We start from the raw sequence: 17,418 nt of genomic DNA on the forward strand, positions 1-17,418 counted from the left end.
GTTTTTTACGAAACAGGTTTGTTACTATTGTGAATTGATAGAGAATTTGTTTGTTTGTAAAAGATTCGTAGTAATCGTATTTATACATATTCAACAAATCCAAATAAATTACAATATTTTCACTAGCAAATAAATATCGAGTATTTCAATTAATGCTAAATTCTTTAACCTCTTCAATACTATCGTTGACCTTAATTGGCAGCCAGTAAATAAATAACACATCCGATTGTTAATTTTAGTTGACTTCAACAAAATTACACAAAATCGATTGTTTACATTAATATATATATTAATTATTGTCATATATAAAAATATTATATTTATATTATTGTCATATTTAAAACCAAGAAATCTTTTCTCTTTTGTTTATTATCATAAATATTTCAAATTGTAAACATTTCTAAGACTTTATTAAAATATAAAAATTAAATAAAAATGCATCGCGCCATATTTGCTTTTGCCCGTCAATAATACTACGCAAGACAAGCGTCGTACCGAAGAGGTTAATAAATATTTATTTTTTATTTTATCTTAAACTAGAAATTTTATAATTTTTTGTATAAAGTAAATTAATAATAATTGTTAAGATTTTCAAATATAAAAAAATCAATCTATAAAATAGATTTAATTGTTTACTAAATGTATCGATTAATAAAATTATCGATATATTTATAAAATATAAGTTTTCTTGTAAATACGATCTGTAACTACTTTCAAGGCCTAATATCAGTTGCGTCAAATGAACTATATTTGCTAATGAAATACTCCATTATATCTTCTGCAATTTTTATTTAATCGATAAAATAAATCAAGATATTAGTTTAATTTTATTATATATTTTAAACTTTTGTAGGCTGTTTCAACGTAATATATTAAGCATTACCACAATATTCATATGTACATTTTAAGCGTGCATAAAGAAGGCATATACGAAATATGCAATAATTATATTTGGCTTTATGTGAGATGATGATACTTGTATCTTTTCTCAAGGTTATTCATTTAACAATAGCATTGGATGAGAAACCAAATGCGTTAACGCATTATAATTTAATATAGTATTATTTAATAATAACTATTGTATTACCATAAATGTAACAATTAATTTAATAATAATAAATAATTTAAAATGTTCTTTTATGCATTTCAGTTCTATAAAATGTCTGCTATACATTCACATTTCGTGAGAAAATCGTCATTCAAAATAGAGCACGTGATCGAGTAAGAATAATTATATTGTGAACGTCAATTGGTCATGTCTAAGCAGATAATTTTATCGACGGGAATTGCTACAAAGTAATACAATAATTACGGATGACATTACAAATAATCCAAAATTGTTCGATTGCATAACTGTTAATGCATATCAAATATTATCTTATCATCACGTTTTTTTTTCAAATTTTTGTTTATATTTCACGCGATAATGCAAATTTAAAATTGACTTATCGTCAAATGTGTTTTTTTTTATATACGACAGACATTTATTATTTCAATAACCATGCTTAAAATAAAACAAATTATACCTTCATATTTATAAGCTCATTATACGTACATATCTATTTCATACATATTGATTATTTTGCTTAAATGTTTTATATAATCAAAAGAATAAAAAAAAAATAAAAGAAATCAAGCGATAATCTCGTTAATGATATATACATTTATTAAATTATCTAATATTTCTATCTTTCAAATAATAATAGTTTATAATACGATTATAAAACGAAAAGATTATTAAGGTATTATTTTTTTGGTATACTTTTTCTAGGTATTAGGTTTCAGTTCTCTGTGGTCGTGTAAACCTGAGATCGTCGCGAAAAAGAACACATATGCGTGGCACGTTTTTCTGCAACACATTTACTTTTTCCCACTATCTTTCTCCCTTTTATCCTTTCGCCAAGCAGTATAACAACAGCTGGACAGCAATTGATTAAGTTAGTGACTCGGCGACAGCTGAGCTTGCTACTGCTTGTTTTCGTTCGTTGCTTTAATATTTAAATCACATAAGTAACATTTTGCAAAATGTATTAATCTAAAAATATATAACCAAACAGCAATATGAAACGAAATATATATATTTAGCTTAATTAATATTCTTTATATTGACATTTAAACGAGTTAGACGTGCGGTTTAAAGTCCAACCATCATCGCCATGGATAAATCCTACATACATCAGATCGTCACAGAACCTATAAAAAATCTTCTCCAATTACATCGTATAAAAGAGTAAGATGTTAATTATTTTTAAATGAATTTGATTATTTTTACAATTTTTGATTGTGTATGACAATTATTTTTCGAGTTATTCTACTCTCTCTCGCTCTCTCTCTCTTTTTTCTTTCTCTTTAACTTTCTCTACTTTTACTTCTTTCTTTTGTCTTTTATTATATTACTATCCGCTTTTATTGTTCTCTTTTTTATTAATTTTTTTTTCTTTTTCAATGCTGCTGGTATTGTTTTATTGGCAAATTAGAAATTCTTTAGGAAGTAGTATTATTTTTGAAAAAATTAAAATAATTACAATTGTAAAAAAAGAAAAGATTAATGTCAGTATTTAAAAAATAATTTTTTGTGTATTTGAAAAATTGTATTATTAAATAAAAAGTATAAAATATAGATATTTATAAATAAATAGACAGTAACAAGTAATAAATGGCAAATAGTTCTAATTAAACCTAAATTAATTACTGATTGTTTTATATCAAATAATTATCATTAATATTAATATTATAAATAAATGTAATATATTTTTTTAAATATATTTCAAAAATTATTAAAAAAACTAACATTTAAATTGACCCATTGAATAATACATAAATTTTTTACTTTATATATAGCACGTTACGTATTATACGATAATGATTTTTAATATTTTAAGATAGATCATGCTTTATAATTAACTTAATTTATTCAAATTACTAATGTAAGTATTTCCCAATGCATTATTTTTATGTTATAAGTAGGTATTCATTTTATATTTATTTTTCTTATTCTTGTTTGCCTATTTTTTCTGTTTCTTATCTAGTAACGCTAACATATGCATGTATAGGGTAATTTGAAGTAACTGAGTGGAATGCAGTTACACTGCTTATAAATAAATAGAACATCAATATCACAAAAATGGTGTTCTACAGAATAATACAAAAATCTAAGGTATTTGGGCATACAACAGTAAAGGCTCATCAGCATGTTGGAGAGTATGGAAATAGTTTCCTTTAAGACATAGATAATAAGTATGTACTATATTTTATTATACATGATGTATGACCACAGGATATGATTGTTCATAAAATAAAACTCTTTAAATATTTAAAAATGAACAAATATCACACTCACACATACATATACACACAAACACATATCATGTGGTTGTATGAGCTTCCCATTTGCTTGAATTATTTTATTAATAGTAAAGTAAAAAATGATTTTTAAAAAATTAGTGATTTTGCTATACTCTCTAAGTATAACTCCAAAGGTCTTATGATGTAACATTTAATGATCTTTTTTCTTATGTAAGAACATTGATCTGTTTCATTATACAATAATCTTCAAGCCATACTTTTATTTATGTAACTATATAATGTATAAAAGTAAAATTTGATTTATTATAGAATAAAATGGATGAATTCACGAGCATGTACAAACCAGGCATATAATCCAACTGCCATAGAACATGTGGCTAATGTGGCAACCCATGGAATTTGGATAGTCCCTTCTATAATCTGCAGTTTAGAACTTGTTCGACGTTCTATAACATGGACACAGCTTATTTCTGCGTGCGTTTACGGAACTTCACTGATTCTTGTTTTTGTAGTATCCACATTTTTTCATAGTGTCCATTACTGTAATCATAACAGGTAATAATGAATTATACTTTTTATGAATATATATTTAATAAATTATATTACTATTATATATTTATATTTGATTGTGGTTTATATTTCAGACAATTAAAAGACGCATTGCATCGCTGTGATCGTGCCATGATTTATATCTTTATAGCTGCTAGTTATTTTCCATGGTTAAATGTAGATCATTTCCCAGGTGATAAACTACTTTTTACAATGAGGTATGCTGTTTGGATTATGGCAATATTAGGAATCCTTTATCAACAAATTTTCCATGAGCGTTATAAAATGCTTGAAACCATTATGTACTTGGTCATAGGTATTGGTCCAAGTGTAGCAATTATTAATGTTGTAAGTTAGAACTGAAACATAATAATTAAGTGTACATATAACAGAATTTTTTTTTAAATACATCAATATAAAATAATTCATTGTTGATTGTTTAATATATACATATTTATCTTATTATTTTCATATAATTCTAAAATGTTTTGAATTATTGCAGAATGACTACTACAACATAACTGAATTAAAAACTGGAGGATTAATTTATATTATGGGTTTAATATTTTTTAAATCAGATGGCAGAATACCTTGTGCACATGCAATTTGGCATCTTTTTGTGGCTGCTGCTGCTGGATTTCATTATTATGCAATTTTAAATCATGTATTTCCTGCAATAGGTTCAACGGTCTCAATCGATCTACCAAATGTGCCACCATTACCACATATAGTACAATCTCACCTAGAGATTTAGATTGAGATATTATATTTTTCCTATATATCAACAGTTTTGCAACAAAAAAAAAAGATATTGAAATATTCAATGAATATTCAGTAAAGACTGTATTTGGTTCCAATCTTTCATATAAACAAAGTTTTTATAGAAAAATTTGTTATATATGAGTAGAAACTTTAAAAAATTTCAATCTTTTTATCACTATTAACAATTTTTATCAAAATTATTACAGCCATTAAAAAAGTATGCAAAATGTAAATATAAGATTAGTGTAAAGTTTTAGTAAAACAGTATTCGTAATATGAGTACCGAATAATAGGTATTGTTTATAGTACGTATAATCTATTTAATATTGAGAATATATTTTTGATTTAATTGTTGACCATTATTTTATATTACTTCCAATATGTGTGCATACTGATGATGGTAATTTTCATATATTTATAATATAGTTTAATATATATAATTATATAGAGAGAAAAAAAATTGTTCTCTGATGACATAAAAAGCCAAAGATATGCTTTTCAAAAGATTTTTTGGAAAATAGAAAAATATTATATAAATTATTACAAACAGTGACAACTTTTAGAAAGAATATAATTCTTATTAAGTATAGTTTTCCTTTTTAACTATCTAATGTGCCAAAATTAATCTTGTCACTTTCTTAATACTAAATTTTTCCAGTAAATAACTTTATAATGCTATATACATATATATATAAATATATATAGCATAAGTATAAAATTATATATATAAAAATACAAGATTATATATATATAGTTTATTAAAAATTTGTTTATTATATAAATTAATTAATATTTGAGTTGATTAAATGTTATCATAATTACCATGTTTTATTAGAAAAATTTTGTTTTGTAAAAAATATTGTTTATATAATTTAAACAATATACAAATTTATGTAAATAATACGTATATTAATATTGTGAAATAATGAAAGCAAAAAAAAACAAGTGTCTAAATATGTGGTGATAATACTATTTATTAAAAGAAAAAGAGTACAAAACAATTACTAATTGAATATTAAATCTTTCACTACATACTTTGACTGCTTATAATTTGCAGTGAACCAAGTATGTAAATATGAATATGTAAAATGTGTAATATTAATGTTATTATTAATATGATTTTATATTGATAATATGGTAATTATGTGAAATAAAAATATTGTAAGATACAAACTATGCATTTTATTATGGTATATAACATTTAAATAAACCATCATTTATTTCTTTATAAAAATAGTAATTAATAATCATTTAAATTAAAATATATGTTAATACTACTCTAAGAGCCATCTATCCTTTAAGGTCAATGATACCAAACGGTAACTATGGTAACAATGCCAAACAAATTGATAACAGTTTATACAAACAAGAATTTTTTTTATACACTTAGCAAATCTATATACACAATTTCAATAATAATTAAAACTAATACGATGCATATAATATAATGTAGAATATTACAAATTATTTATATCATTGTTTATTATAATATGTAACATTTACAACGTTGTTTTATATTTTGTTTTACTTTTTTGGCATTATGTGTATAAAATAATATTGCTAATTTAATTCGTGAAATTAAATTATACAATGAACATTATGAGCTATAGTGAAATTTTAGTATCAATTTATAAATAAATGATTTATATTAATATTTATATATATATATAACGTAGCAAATTTTGTAGAAAGAAAAAAATAAATTGTAAAATGGAACAAAGTGAAAATAATATTACGGGAAACAACAAACTTTTATCTACTAATATATTGAAAAAACTACCATCATGGTTGGTAGAAATGACTGAGTATGTATTTGATAAAATTGTATTATATTATTTTTCATTTCTGAAATAATATTTACATTTTTTTTAGCAACAACATATATAAATATTTTATTGAAATTGTTTAATTTAATAGGAACGTTAAGAGATTGAATGTGACTGATGATTATAAGACATTGCAAATAGAAAAACATTCAATACATAAAGAACATACATTTGAACAAATTCCTTTAGAAGATAAAACATCTGTTTTAAAAAATGATGTTGATAATTTGTAAGTCCTTATTCAGATTTATTAATATTATAATTTTCAATGTAAGTTTTCAAAGTATTTAATTCAATTTTTTTAATTAATAATTTAGATATGGACAATCTTACAAACCATTTTTTACAATTAATAATATAAAAGATGTCGATGGTGAGATTTTATTACAATCGTGCTCTAGTAAATCACTTCCCAATTCTCCCAATCATGAAACAAATATCAAGCATACTTCCACTCGTGCTTTTTCTGCTGTTGTTGATTCAATTGATCAAAATTCTGTTGAAAGAGATTTTAGTGCACTTGACAAATATATGGAAAAAAGAAAAATTGATAAATACTATGACAAAATTAAATCTACAAGATTTCAAAACAGTGGAAAATACAATTATGATCCGCAAACTCTTGATGATTTTGAGAAACAAAATCATGATTATTCTCAATTAAATATATTGAAAGAAGGATATAAGATGGACAATCAATTGTTAACACAACAGGGATATAAAAATTATTCTAAACATAGAAATAATGCTATTAGAAAACAAGATACTGAAAATAATTTACCAAGTGGTATGTTTTTGTAATATTTTAAATATTAAAATTAAATGCGTGTTTTAATTATCACCAATTTTATCTTCAAATTATTAATTTATTTAGAAATCATGAATTAATTAATTTCTTTATAAATTATAATAGGAATCATTAAGAGAAGATTAGATTATTTGTCTGGTTTAGCACCAGAAGAAACTACAACAAATGAAATAACAAAATCAAATTCAGTATATCATGGTGATAGAAAAAATAGTGAACTAACAAGAAAAAATTATCATAAATTTGTTTCTTCAGAAGAAATTGGCCAGAATAACAGTACTAGTTCGAAACAAAAATCTACAAATAGAAATTTGCCTAATTGTAACTCTAGTTTTCAACAAAATGAAAAACATTCAATTGAAGGTAGGTTATTGTGAAGAAATTAATTTATATGTAATAGTTTGCACTATTGATATTTTAAATAAACTCAGATATAAAAAAAAGTCCTATAGTTTGGTTTTTATGTTTTTCATCATGGTACATAACTCGCAGTTTGAACTTCATGAAACTCTTAGTGATCTTTTAACTTGTTTATTATCAAGATTACAGATCAGGTCAGTGTACAAAGTCATATTTCTTAGAAATAATTTGAACTATAATGTGGTATTATTTGGTTCTGTCATAGATAGTTGCAGAGACTTTATTGTACCTGATCTTCCTTGTGGTCAACTGTTAATCATTGATATTCTCAGTACTTGGGGAGATAAACATTATGTAGGTCTCAATGGAATAGAGATTTTTTCTGATACAGGTCAACTTGTATCCATAAATAAGGTAAAAAATTTATTATTAATATAAATATTTAATAAAATCTAACGTGACTATACTTAGTACTAATTATACAATTTTTTATAGATATCAGAAGATCCATCAATTATAAACCAATTATCAGAACATAATGATTCTAGTATATATAATAATCTAATTAATGGAGTGAATAGAACAAGGGATGATGCTAATTTATGGCTTATCCCATTTACAGAAGGAAATCATCATTACATTCATATACTTTTTCAAGATATTGTAACAATTGCAATGATTAGAATATGGGTAAGTTTTTGTCAAACATATTACTTTTGATGAAATTTTCATGACTATTTATTATTTTTAGAATTATAATAAATCTAGAATACATTCATATAGAGGAGTTAAAGATATCACAATTACATTGGATGATACACTTATTTTTTATGGAGAAATTGCTAGAGCATCTGGAGACTTACAAGGCAATGTTAATTCTTTCGGAGATGTAAGATATTTTAACATATGTTTTTCTTGATATGTTAGAAATTATTTCTATAAAATATCTTATTTGTATTTACAGACAATTTTGTTTACGACTGATGAGAATATTTTAGAAATGGTATCAATAAATGATGAGATGTTTACAATTACGAATGATGATATCCTTAATTATGCAGAAAAAGAAAAAGATAGACCAGCAACAGTAACAACTGCTTCAAATGTAAATAATATTAAATTATTATATTGTTACACATGGATTATGAACACATTTTGAAATTTTATATTATTATATTGTAGATAACATTTGAAAGACGTAAAAGTGACTGCTCAGTTGGAAATCGTTCAAATGTATCTAGTGGTAGTGAATATAATGCATTATCCCTTTCCTGTAAAGAAATTCAATTAGTTATTCTTTCAAACTGGGGTGCTGCTGGAACAGTAGGTAAATATTTCATATCATAATTAATTGATAATAGTTATATTTACACTATTTAATTTACGTATAGGTCTTAATGGAATAGAATTCATTGGAGATCAAAATGTGATTTTGCCAACAATTAATGTTAACTTAAAATGCAATTTAGATAATACAAATCTTTTAAAATTAATTAACGGGTATAATATAACAACTGATAAAGATCATATGTGGTTAATTAATTATATAAATGTAAATGAAGAAATTATTATAACAATTACATTTGATAAGGAGGTATACATCACTGGTATGAGATTCTGGAATTATAATGCATCTTTGGAATTGTCTTATTGTGGCGTAAGCTTTTTATAATAATAAAATAAAATAAAATAATATTGACATAGTTAATGCCAATACAAGTATTTGGTATATAATAATTATTCAATGTAGGTAAAAAATTTATTTATTAAATTGGATGGAAAACCAATATTCGAAGAAAATTGTGATAGTTTTTTATTGAGAAGAGCTCCTGGAAATTGTCTTTATAATTTTGCACAGGATATAAGTTTTATTTGTCATTCTGACAATGAGTTAACATTATCAAAGTTTAATACTTCTTCAATTTTACTCCAAAAAGGTAATAATATAAAAATTTATGTATAATATCTATCAAAATATTATACATGATGTTTTGTAACTAATAGTGCAAATGAGCAAGGAGTGGTTCTATATGAAAAACTAAGTTGAAAAACTAAAAGAACATTTTTTCATATAGAGACACTCTATATATAATATATCATTAAATAAATATAATATATGTTATTAATTTTTGTATATTAAAGAGATAGAAACTATTTCATTTAATATGGATTATGAAGTACCATCAATGCCACAGGGTTTTGTATATCAAATAATGATATTTTCAAGTTGGGGTGATTCTTATTATGTGGGTCTCAATGGTATTGAATTATTTGATATTAATGGTCATCAAATAAAATTAAATAAAAATAGTAAGTATATAAAAGAAAAATAATTAATATTTTTTGTCATTTGATAATATTGTCCAATATTATTCTTTAGATATAACAGCTTATCCAGAAAGTGTAAATATATTAGAAGGAATTGATAATGATGTAAGAACACCAGATAAATTGATAGATGGTATGAATGATAATAACGATGGTCAACATTCATGGTTAGCACCAATTTTACCTGGAGAAGTAAGTAATATTAATATTATTTTTATCTTAATACAAAAATTATTAACAATTATATTAATTTTATGATATTTTTAGACAAATCGTATTTATATCATATTTTCTTATCCTACAACTGTGAGTGCTATAAAAATATGGAATTATGGAAAAACTAAATCAAGAAAAATAAAAGAATTTGCAGTAAGCTAACATTAAATTATAAAGTTTATATAAAAGACAAAGAAAAAATATAATAATAAATATATTTATCTTCTTTAGATATTAGTGGATGATATATTAGTTTATAATGGAAAGTTAAGTGAAAATAATGTACGTGAAATGATACAATTTTCTAATACCAATAGTACAAACAATATCGAGTCATCTTTAACTAGGTAAATATCGTTTCAAAAATATATAATTAATATAAAATCAAATGTTATTATATTTAAAAATATTTTGTAAAAAAATCACCATAAATATTATCATTGCACTTTCAGCTTGGAACAAGGAAGATATACAGTAGATTTACAAAGAGCTACTTCTGGTATAAATTCTCTACCTGATCCAAATCTTAGACCTTATACGTCTTTGATACAAATGAAAAAGAAACCTCATTTTTAAAAAATTATTATAATATATGATTTTTAATTAAATTTACATAAATCATTCGAAATTATACTTTATTTACAAATTAATAATACGAGGTGATCTAATATAGTACAAATTGAAATTTTATATTAGATTGTTTAATAAGTTCATGTGTTTCTAACCTTTTATTTATTTAGAAAAAATCACATGAATTTATTGAACACATACACAATTTAATAATTCGATTCAATATTCATGGCGACATCTTTTTTACACTTGAATAAAAATTATGACCAAAAAACGGCATTTAAAAACAAATATAATTATTATGCATGGACATATTATACCTGAATTCCCGCTTACGTCTTAAAAGTGACAACACCAGAACTGAGAGAGATAAAAAATGGAGAGGTTATATTTTATCTCTTTCTGTGTGAACTAATTGTGCAGCCCTCCATATTGTGAGATTTTCAAAATCTGGAAAAAGAGTGGAAGTTCCAACTTTTTCAAAGTTGATGACCTCTTTTTTTTAGATAGCAAACGTCGACAGTTACGTTGGTCTAATTGGCGGTTTGATAAGTCCATCGGAAGACCATGAAATTGTAAAAAAAAAATTTGATGACCTTTTTTTTTTTGTAGTCATCAAGTTCAAAACCCCATCGTAAAAACGATAAAAACGGCGTACCGCAGGGAGAAATACTTGTTCATACAGAGATCGTACACGGATCGTGGTGGTGGTGGTGGTGGGGGTGCACCTGTAAAATTTGATGACTAAAAAAAAAAAAAAGAAAAGGTATATGGTGTCCGAACACATGGACATGAGTCGCTTTCATGGTGTGCCACTCCGGCGTGCCCGCCAACTTCGGTTGCACTCGACTTCTTTCGACATCCCGAACACACGGACATGGGTAACTTTCATTGTGTGCAATCCCACAGTGGCACAGGGAGAGGGTACGATTTACCCACGATCTGGCAGCACAGAGTAGAAATCTTCCGCGATCTGGCTTCACTGGACAGAACTCCGATCATAACATTTCTAACACTGATGAAAACAAATACCATTGATAGCTGCGCACGCAACAAGAGAAGCTGCGCGCGCAACAAGAGAAGTTGCGCGCGCAACAAGATATAGACCTGGTGAGGCTTATTTCTAACGAAGATAAATACATTTCATATAATTTATAATTAATTTAATTATTTTATTTCACGAGTAAGTGTTGTTTTATTGCAATGAATCCTACGGAACCTACAACTACTGAAACGCTAAGGTATGTATTTACTTTTAAAATTTGTACCAAAATAATTTACAAATTTTTTATTAACCTTAACCTATAAATAATACATTGATGTTAAATCATTTGCAAGTTGATTTTCATTATTTTCATTTCTTTCATTAGATGAATTCATATTTAATTTATTTTCTAAAAACGTGTGCGAAGCTGGGATAAAATCTATTTTAGTATACTATCAACAATGTGTGCTTACTTTTATCGTTGATATATTTTTTCTTATAAAAATAAAATCCAATATCAATTTAATAAAATTTTATATTTTATTAAATGTATAGTTCAAAAATGAAGGACGTAATAGATGTATTAGCGATGCAACGAGAGAAAAGAAATACATTGCAGAAAAGTATTACAATTGATTATACGAAAGCTAATGACAATTTTGCAGTTTCAAGATTCATATTTGAGTGTGGTAAGTTTATATACTATGTTTAGTATATTATATTTTTGAAAATATTCTAAATAAAGTCTTTTTTATAGGCTTGAAATTAGAAGTGCATTTTCTAACAATTGCAACAGCAGCAACTTTATATCATAGGTTTATGCAAGAAGCTACTGCTCAAGGATATGATAATTATGTAAGCTATTTAATTAGATACATAGTAGTAAGAAATAAAAATAAAATGTAAAATAATATTATGAAGTAAATGTATATATCTATTCGCTAATAAAATTGTATTTTTTACAGTTAATAGCAGCAACTTGCTTACATCTGGCTGGAAAAGTAAAAGATGATAATTTAAAAATAAGAGATGTAATGAATGTTTCATATAGCACACTCCACAGAGGTTCACAACCACTGGAATTAGGTGAACAATATTGGAGTATGAGAGATGCTATTGTCCAAGCTGAACTTCTCGTAATGCGTATGTTAAAGTTTCAAGTAAGCCCGGTGCATCCGCACAAAGTAAGTATTTTTTTTATCTAATTATAGTCACTATATCAAATTAGAAAATGTTGCATTTATTATATACTAAATTCTTTATATTTACGATTTTTTCGTTTTTCTCTTCTCATTAACCCTTTCGCTACGGGGCGGATCTCCGCCGCGGTACTCCCGCAGTACGGCGCTCTACACCGAAACAGTGCACGGTGCACGCAACGTTCGAGCCGGTGTCGTAAGACTGATGATCGAGGCATTTGGTTTATTATTGAAGCCCGTAAAAAACAAATGATGCAAAACGAAAGACTCACGCGGCATGTCTAGAGTGAGATACTCTGTGCATAGCAACTGCAGGCGCTTATCATATATACAATTACGCGACATCTTTAGCGGGAGCGACTATAGCCGCTCGTAGTATCTCAGCGGCATCACATGGAGAGCGACTATAGTCGCTCGTAGTAGCGAAAGGGTTAAAGCGATTTTTGGGATACCTTGTTTATTGGAGATATTTATGAATTGATATTTCTTAGAATTATAATTTAAATCATAGGATAAGAGTTTAAAAACTAATAAAAAATCATATCACTTTTACGATTGTATTTTTGTTTTTTTCAGTACATGTTGCACTATTTGAGATCTCTGCAAGCTTGGTTTGGAGAAGAAGAATGGTCAAAATATCCAGTAGCCAAAACCAGTATGGCTTTATTACAAGATTTTCATCATTCTCCTGCTATACTAGATTATTCACCACATTTAATAGCAATAGCATGTATTAATCTTGCTCTACAAATTTATGGTGTAGTTGTTCCATTAATGGATGAATGTGATCAACAACCTTGGTTTAATGTAAGTAATTAATAAAAATCTTTTTTAAGTTACTAACATTAATTTTACAATAATAAATAATAATAATTTAACATTACAGGTTTTCTGTAAAGATTTGACAAGAGATAAACTTTGGGAAATAATGGAAAAAGTCATGGCTGCATATGATGAAGAACCCGAAACGAGAGATAATTAATATCTCAGAAAGATGATTTCAATTTTTAATAATATTGCATAATGTGAAAAATAAAAGATAAATAATTTTTTTGGAAAATTAATCATAAGAATATAATAAGTACGTTTGTATAAAATAAAGTTATGATAAAGTAGCATTCATTTCATTTTACGAAGCATTATTTGAAAGAAGATTTTTCATCTGAGCTTTACAGAAATAGCTAATTTTCTCTTTTTTTTCTTATTCAGACTTATTTGGATTTCCTGTATTTATGTGCTTCCTAAACAGAAAGTCAAATAAAATACTTTTATTTATTTGGTCGATATTTAAAATAAATTGTCAGTATTTATAGCAAATCAGAATTGTATTATAAAAATATATAAATTTGAAGTAAATCTGGATTAAAGATATTATAACATAAAATAATTCAATGATTCGTAGTTATTATTTATAGATTATACTTACATGATGACCAATGCATGATAAGGCAGCCAGAATGAATATCCGATTGTAAAGAAGTCAAGTAGTAGATAATTGCATATAAAAATTTTAAAGAATACATTTTTCTCTATCCATGTAGGCTAAATAATTTCTAATTGATTTTTAATAATCACTCAAATATTAAATAAATCTAATTTGTTTAAATATAAATATTATACAAATATATATACAATTTTATAATTTTGAATGAAGTAAGAATTACGTTTTTATTTTTGAAAGTTCTTCAAAAAGAGATATATGATATGCCAACCCAAAAAATTATTCATTGTATAAAATGGACCGAAAAGATTTTGAAAAACTACAGTGCGTAATACTTACTATAATATTTCTTATAGTACTTTGTTGTATATCATCCATTTTTGCACAACATTCTGATAATAATGTTTTATTGCAAAAATTCAAATGCATATACTATCATAAAAATATGTTTCATACATTGTATAAAAACACTACAAAAACTCTATGGAGATTACATAAGCATAATAATATTTTAATGACATTTATGCATTAATACCTTATGATTATATTATGTATTATATGTTCTCTTGTTTTCGATGAATAATCAACAAATGAATAATAATTTTGTAAAAATATACAAAATTCTTCATTTTTGATAAACATATTAAGATATTCCAATAAAATATTTACCACTATTATTAATAATTATATAATAATAATAGGGCTAATAAATCAAAAATAGAAGATCAATTATTTTTGACTTTCACGATTAATTTAGTATGAGAAACTGTACATTAGTACATATCGCAATTTTAAGAAAAATAAATTTTGTAGTGTGTTCATTATCATATTACACCGTCATTATAATACATATTATAAGTATATTTTTTTTAATATCAAGAATATGCATTTTAAAGCATGTATATTATAATATGCTATTATTCTACTACTTCATTAATTTATTAGTACCAATTTATTTGAAATGTATCTTTAAACTATCCATGACTATTCAAAGCACCTGAACATTTTATGTATCAATGTAGTAAAATAGTAATAACATATTTATTATGTTTCGTCAAATCACTGTCATCCAGCAGTTTATTATTTTGAAACAATTACAAATTAAAAAAGATAAGCTAATATATGAGGACTTACATATTCTTAATTGATATCTTAATGTAATAAAAACAACAAAGTTTATAATTAAAATTAGTACAAATATTTATTATAAACTATGTAATATTAGGTTTAGAAGAATGTAATTATCTAGTCACACTTTGTTGCTTTCTCTTTAATCGAAATAAACACCTTGTTACATGATATATAAGCAGAAAGTGAAATAGTGCAGCATACAATATAAACTAGCTGCTCAGTTTTCACCTGGTTTGTACACTAGTTCAGTAGCACGTGCATTCAATGTTATAATTATTTCAATGAGACATATAATTTACAAAGCTTTAATATCTCATATTATAACGTACCAGTTAAAAAAAAAATAAAAAAAAACTGATTATGTGTAAATAATCTTCACGTACTTATTTATATTCATGTATATATAATGACGCAAGACTTTAAAACTGTACATGTGAGAAGAATACTTATAATTAATATTAGAATACAAATATTCTTGATTAATGTAATACGTATTGTTTATTAATTAAAATGAATTAGTATAGCTACTGAAGTGTATAAACCTGAAAACTGAAACCTAATCTATACATTTCGTAACTGTAATCAAAAGTTGAAGGTAAAAAACAAATCAGTGCCAGGTCTTGCAATTTTGAATTAAAAATACTGTACAAGTTTTATCCTGGCAAAAATGTACAACCTGTTTTGAGTAATTTGCTTCCACGTTAAATAAACAATTAAGAATCAATAAGGCATACCAGATGATATTTGTAATTTCATTGATTTTAGGAAATATTATAAATGTCCATATATTATAAAGTATATGCATATGAAGTATATTTTTCAATTTTATTCTCAGAATTAAAAGTGCATGGAGAAATTTGTTGTTATCCAAACAATTATTTAAAACTATAAAGTTACAGAAATTCTTGTCTTCACAAACCCCAGTTAAATATTCGATAATTACTTTCATTCTTGTTGTTTACAGAATCATACTTTAATTTATTCAGTATATTCGTATATTTATGTATATATTTATACTGCTTGTTCATGTTATGCCCCTGAAACATTTTTATTGCAAACTACTATACTTTGACAAATTTCTTTTTCAAAATACAAAACCAAATATAATGATTCCTTCGCAGATAATTATTATTAATTTTCAATTATTTTTAATAGCTATAATATAAACAATATTTTTATTGAAAACAAAGCTTTTCATTCTTAGACTGATTCTAGTATTGAATGCTACCAAACGAAAGCTCTTTTGTTTTTAATAGATATTTTTACTTGCATATATACAAAGCAGATATCTGCTTATTCCTTATAATCTAACATTATATTCGTAGCTTATAAACAATTTCATAGAAAATTTATGTGATTAAAACAATGTAATAATAATTACTTGTGAGCACGATAAACAAATTTGTACAATTTATTATGCGCGTTCTAATTAGTCTTACAGCTATACGACACAGAACGCTTATATGAATGAACTATATCAATCATGAAGTAGTGATTAGACCATTATTATGTTAATGAAATCTGTTCAATGGTCCTTAATGACTAAATTTTCTTCGTTTGACAAATCATATTATATTAGTTTACTATAAAGTTGTTGATCATAATCCTAAATGTGAAGTGGCACCGATTTTATATTATATATGCAATTATTATGTAGCATGCATAATTAAGTATACATGCATTTAATACATGACATATAAATATATACAAACATAATTATATGTATATATATAATATACATACATAAATATATATGTATATATAGAATATATATATAAATAATATCACCTGTACTTCATGAATTTTGAACCATAACTTATAATTATAAAAGAAAATCTTAGTAATAAAATATTGTAAATCATCAAAAATATCACCTAACGTTTGCTCTACATTTCAAATTCATTTTTATAAATCAACTTATTTCAATCTTAATATTC

General features: G+C 25.0%; 3 protein-coding genes and 1 long non-coding RNA gene across 6 annotated transcripts; 3 read left to right on the forward strand and 1 right to left on the reverse strand.

Moving 5' to 3' along the window:
- Positions 1 to 1,777: 1,777 nt before the first annotated feature.
- LOC107065917 (monocyte to macrophage differentiation factor 2) lies at positions 1,778 to 5,790 on the forward strand. Of its 3 annotated transcripts, none has more exons than XM_089178006.1 (5): positions 1,778 to 2,230; positions 3,030 to 3,237; positions 3,616 to 3,861; positions 3,951 to 4,203; positions 4,358 to 5,790. In XM_089178006.1, exons 3-5 carry the CDS (start codon positions 3,626 to 3,628, stop codon positions 4,607 to 4,609), a joined length of 741 nt encoding a protein of 246 aa, XP_089034132.1. In that variant the 5' UTR covers positions 1,778 to 2,230; positions 3,030 to 3,237; positions 3,616 to 3,625; the 3' UTR covers positions 4,610 to 5,790. The 3 variants fall into 3 exon arrangements, with proteins under 3 accessions (XP_089034132.1, XP_089034131.1, XP_015175514.2); XM_089178005.1 differs by having other exon boundaries at positions 3,054 to 3,237; XM_015320028.2 differs by lacking the exon at positions 3,030 to 3,237 and having other exon boundaries at positions 1,785 to 2,230.
- Positions 5,791 to 5,935: 145 nt separating this feature from the next.
- On the forward strand, positions 5,936 to 11,292 carry LOC107065918 (protein KATNIP homolog). The gene is made up of 16 exons (XM_015320030.2): positions 5,936 to 6,422; positions 6,535 to 6,672; positions 6,761 to 7,230; positions 7,357 to 7,614; positions 7,877 to 8,025; positions 8,107 to 8,301; positions 8,363 to 8,500; positions 8,576 to 8,716; positions 8,794 to 8,938; positions 9,003 to 9,268; positions 9,362 to 9,548; positions 9,754 to 9,921; positions 9,992 to 10,131; positions 10,207 to 10,308; positions 10,387 to 10,502; positions 10,608 to 11,292. The coding sequence occupies exons 1-16, from the start codon at positions 6,328 to 6,330 to the stop codon at positions 10,729 to 10,731; spliced, it is 2,832 nt and encodes a 943-aa protein (XP_015175516.2). The 5' UTR covers positions 5,936 to 6,327; the 3' UTR covers positions 10,732 to 11,292.
- Positions 11,045 to 11,391, reverse strand: LOC149030742 (uncharacterized). The gene is made up of 2 exons (XR_016178419.1): positions 11,253 to 11,391; positions 11,045 to 11,175 (listed from the first exon to the last, which is right to left on the reverse strand). It is a non-coding gene; the product is annotated as an uncharacterized LOC149030742 (long non-coding RNA).
- Positions 11,392 to 11,695: 304 nt separating this feature from the next.
- Positions 11,696 to 14,027, forward strand: koko (cyclin Q). Its single transcript, XM_015320032.2, has 7 exons — positions 11,696 to 11,835; positions 11,914 to 11,966; positions 12,266 to 12,399; positions 12,468 to 12,565; positions 12,676 to 12,894; positions 13,486 to 13,716; positions 13,796 to 14,027. Exons 2-7 carry the CDS (start codon positions 11,929 to 11,931, stop codon positions 13,889 to 13,891), a joined length of 816 nt encoding a protein of 271 aa, XP_015175518.1. The 5' UTR covers positions 11,696 to 11,835; positions 11,914 to 11,928; the 3' UTR covers positions 13,892 to 14,027.
- The last annotated feature ends 3,391 nt before the right edge of the window (positions 14,028 to 17,418 follow it).

Source organism: Polistes dominula, unplaced genomic scaffold (assembly GCF_049000335.1).
Source record: "Polistes dominula isolate Pdom_NZ unplaced genomic scaffold, Pdom_raw_medaka contig_77, whole genome shotgun sequence".
Lineage (NCBI taxonomy): Eukaryota > Metazoa > Arthropoda > Insecta > Hymenoptera > Vespidae > Polistes > Polistes dominula.

Excerpts from the sequence above, each read along its gene's own strand:
- LOC107065917 (XM_015320028.2), top strand. The coding sequence starts at position 2,157 with ATGGATAAATCCTACATACATCAGATCGTCACAGAACCTATAAAAAAT. Across the intron at positions 2,231-3,615 it reads CAATTACATCGTATAAAAGA|AATAAAATGGATGAATTCAC; the intron begins GTAAGATGTTAA and ends GATTTATTATAG. Across the intron at positions 4,204-4,357 it reads GTGTAGCAATTATTAATGTT|AATGACTACTACAACATAAC; the intron begins GTAAGTTAGAAC and ends GAATTATTGCAG.
- LOC107065918 (XM_015320030.2), top strand. The coding sequence starts at position 6,328 with ATGGAACAAAGTGAAAATAATATTACGGGAAACAACAAACTTTTATCT. Across the intron at positions 6,423-6,534 it reads TGGTTGGTAGAAATGACTGA|GAACGTTAAGAGATTGAATG; the intron begins GTATGTATTTGA and ends TTAATTTAATAG. Across the intron at positions 8,939-9,002 it reads GGGTGCTGCTGGAACAGTAG|GTCTTAATGGAATAGAATTC; the intron begins GTAAATATTTCA and ends ATTTACGTATAG.
- koko (XM_015320032.2), top strand. The coding sequence starts at position 11,929 with ATGAATCCTACGGAACCTACAACTACTGAAACGCTAAG. Across the intron at positions 12,566-12,675 it reads CTCAAGGATATGATAATTAT|TTAATAGCAGCAACTTGCTT; the intron begins GTAAGCTATTTA and ends TATTTTTTACAG. Across the intron at positions 13,717-13,795 it reads ATCAACAACCTTGGTTTAAT|GTTTTCTGTAAAGATTTGAC; the intron begins GTAAGTAATTAA and ends TTAACATTACAG.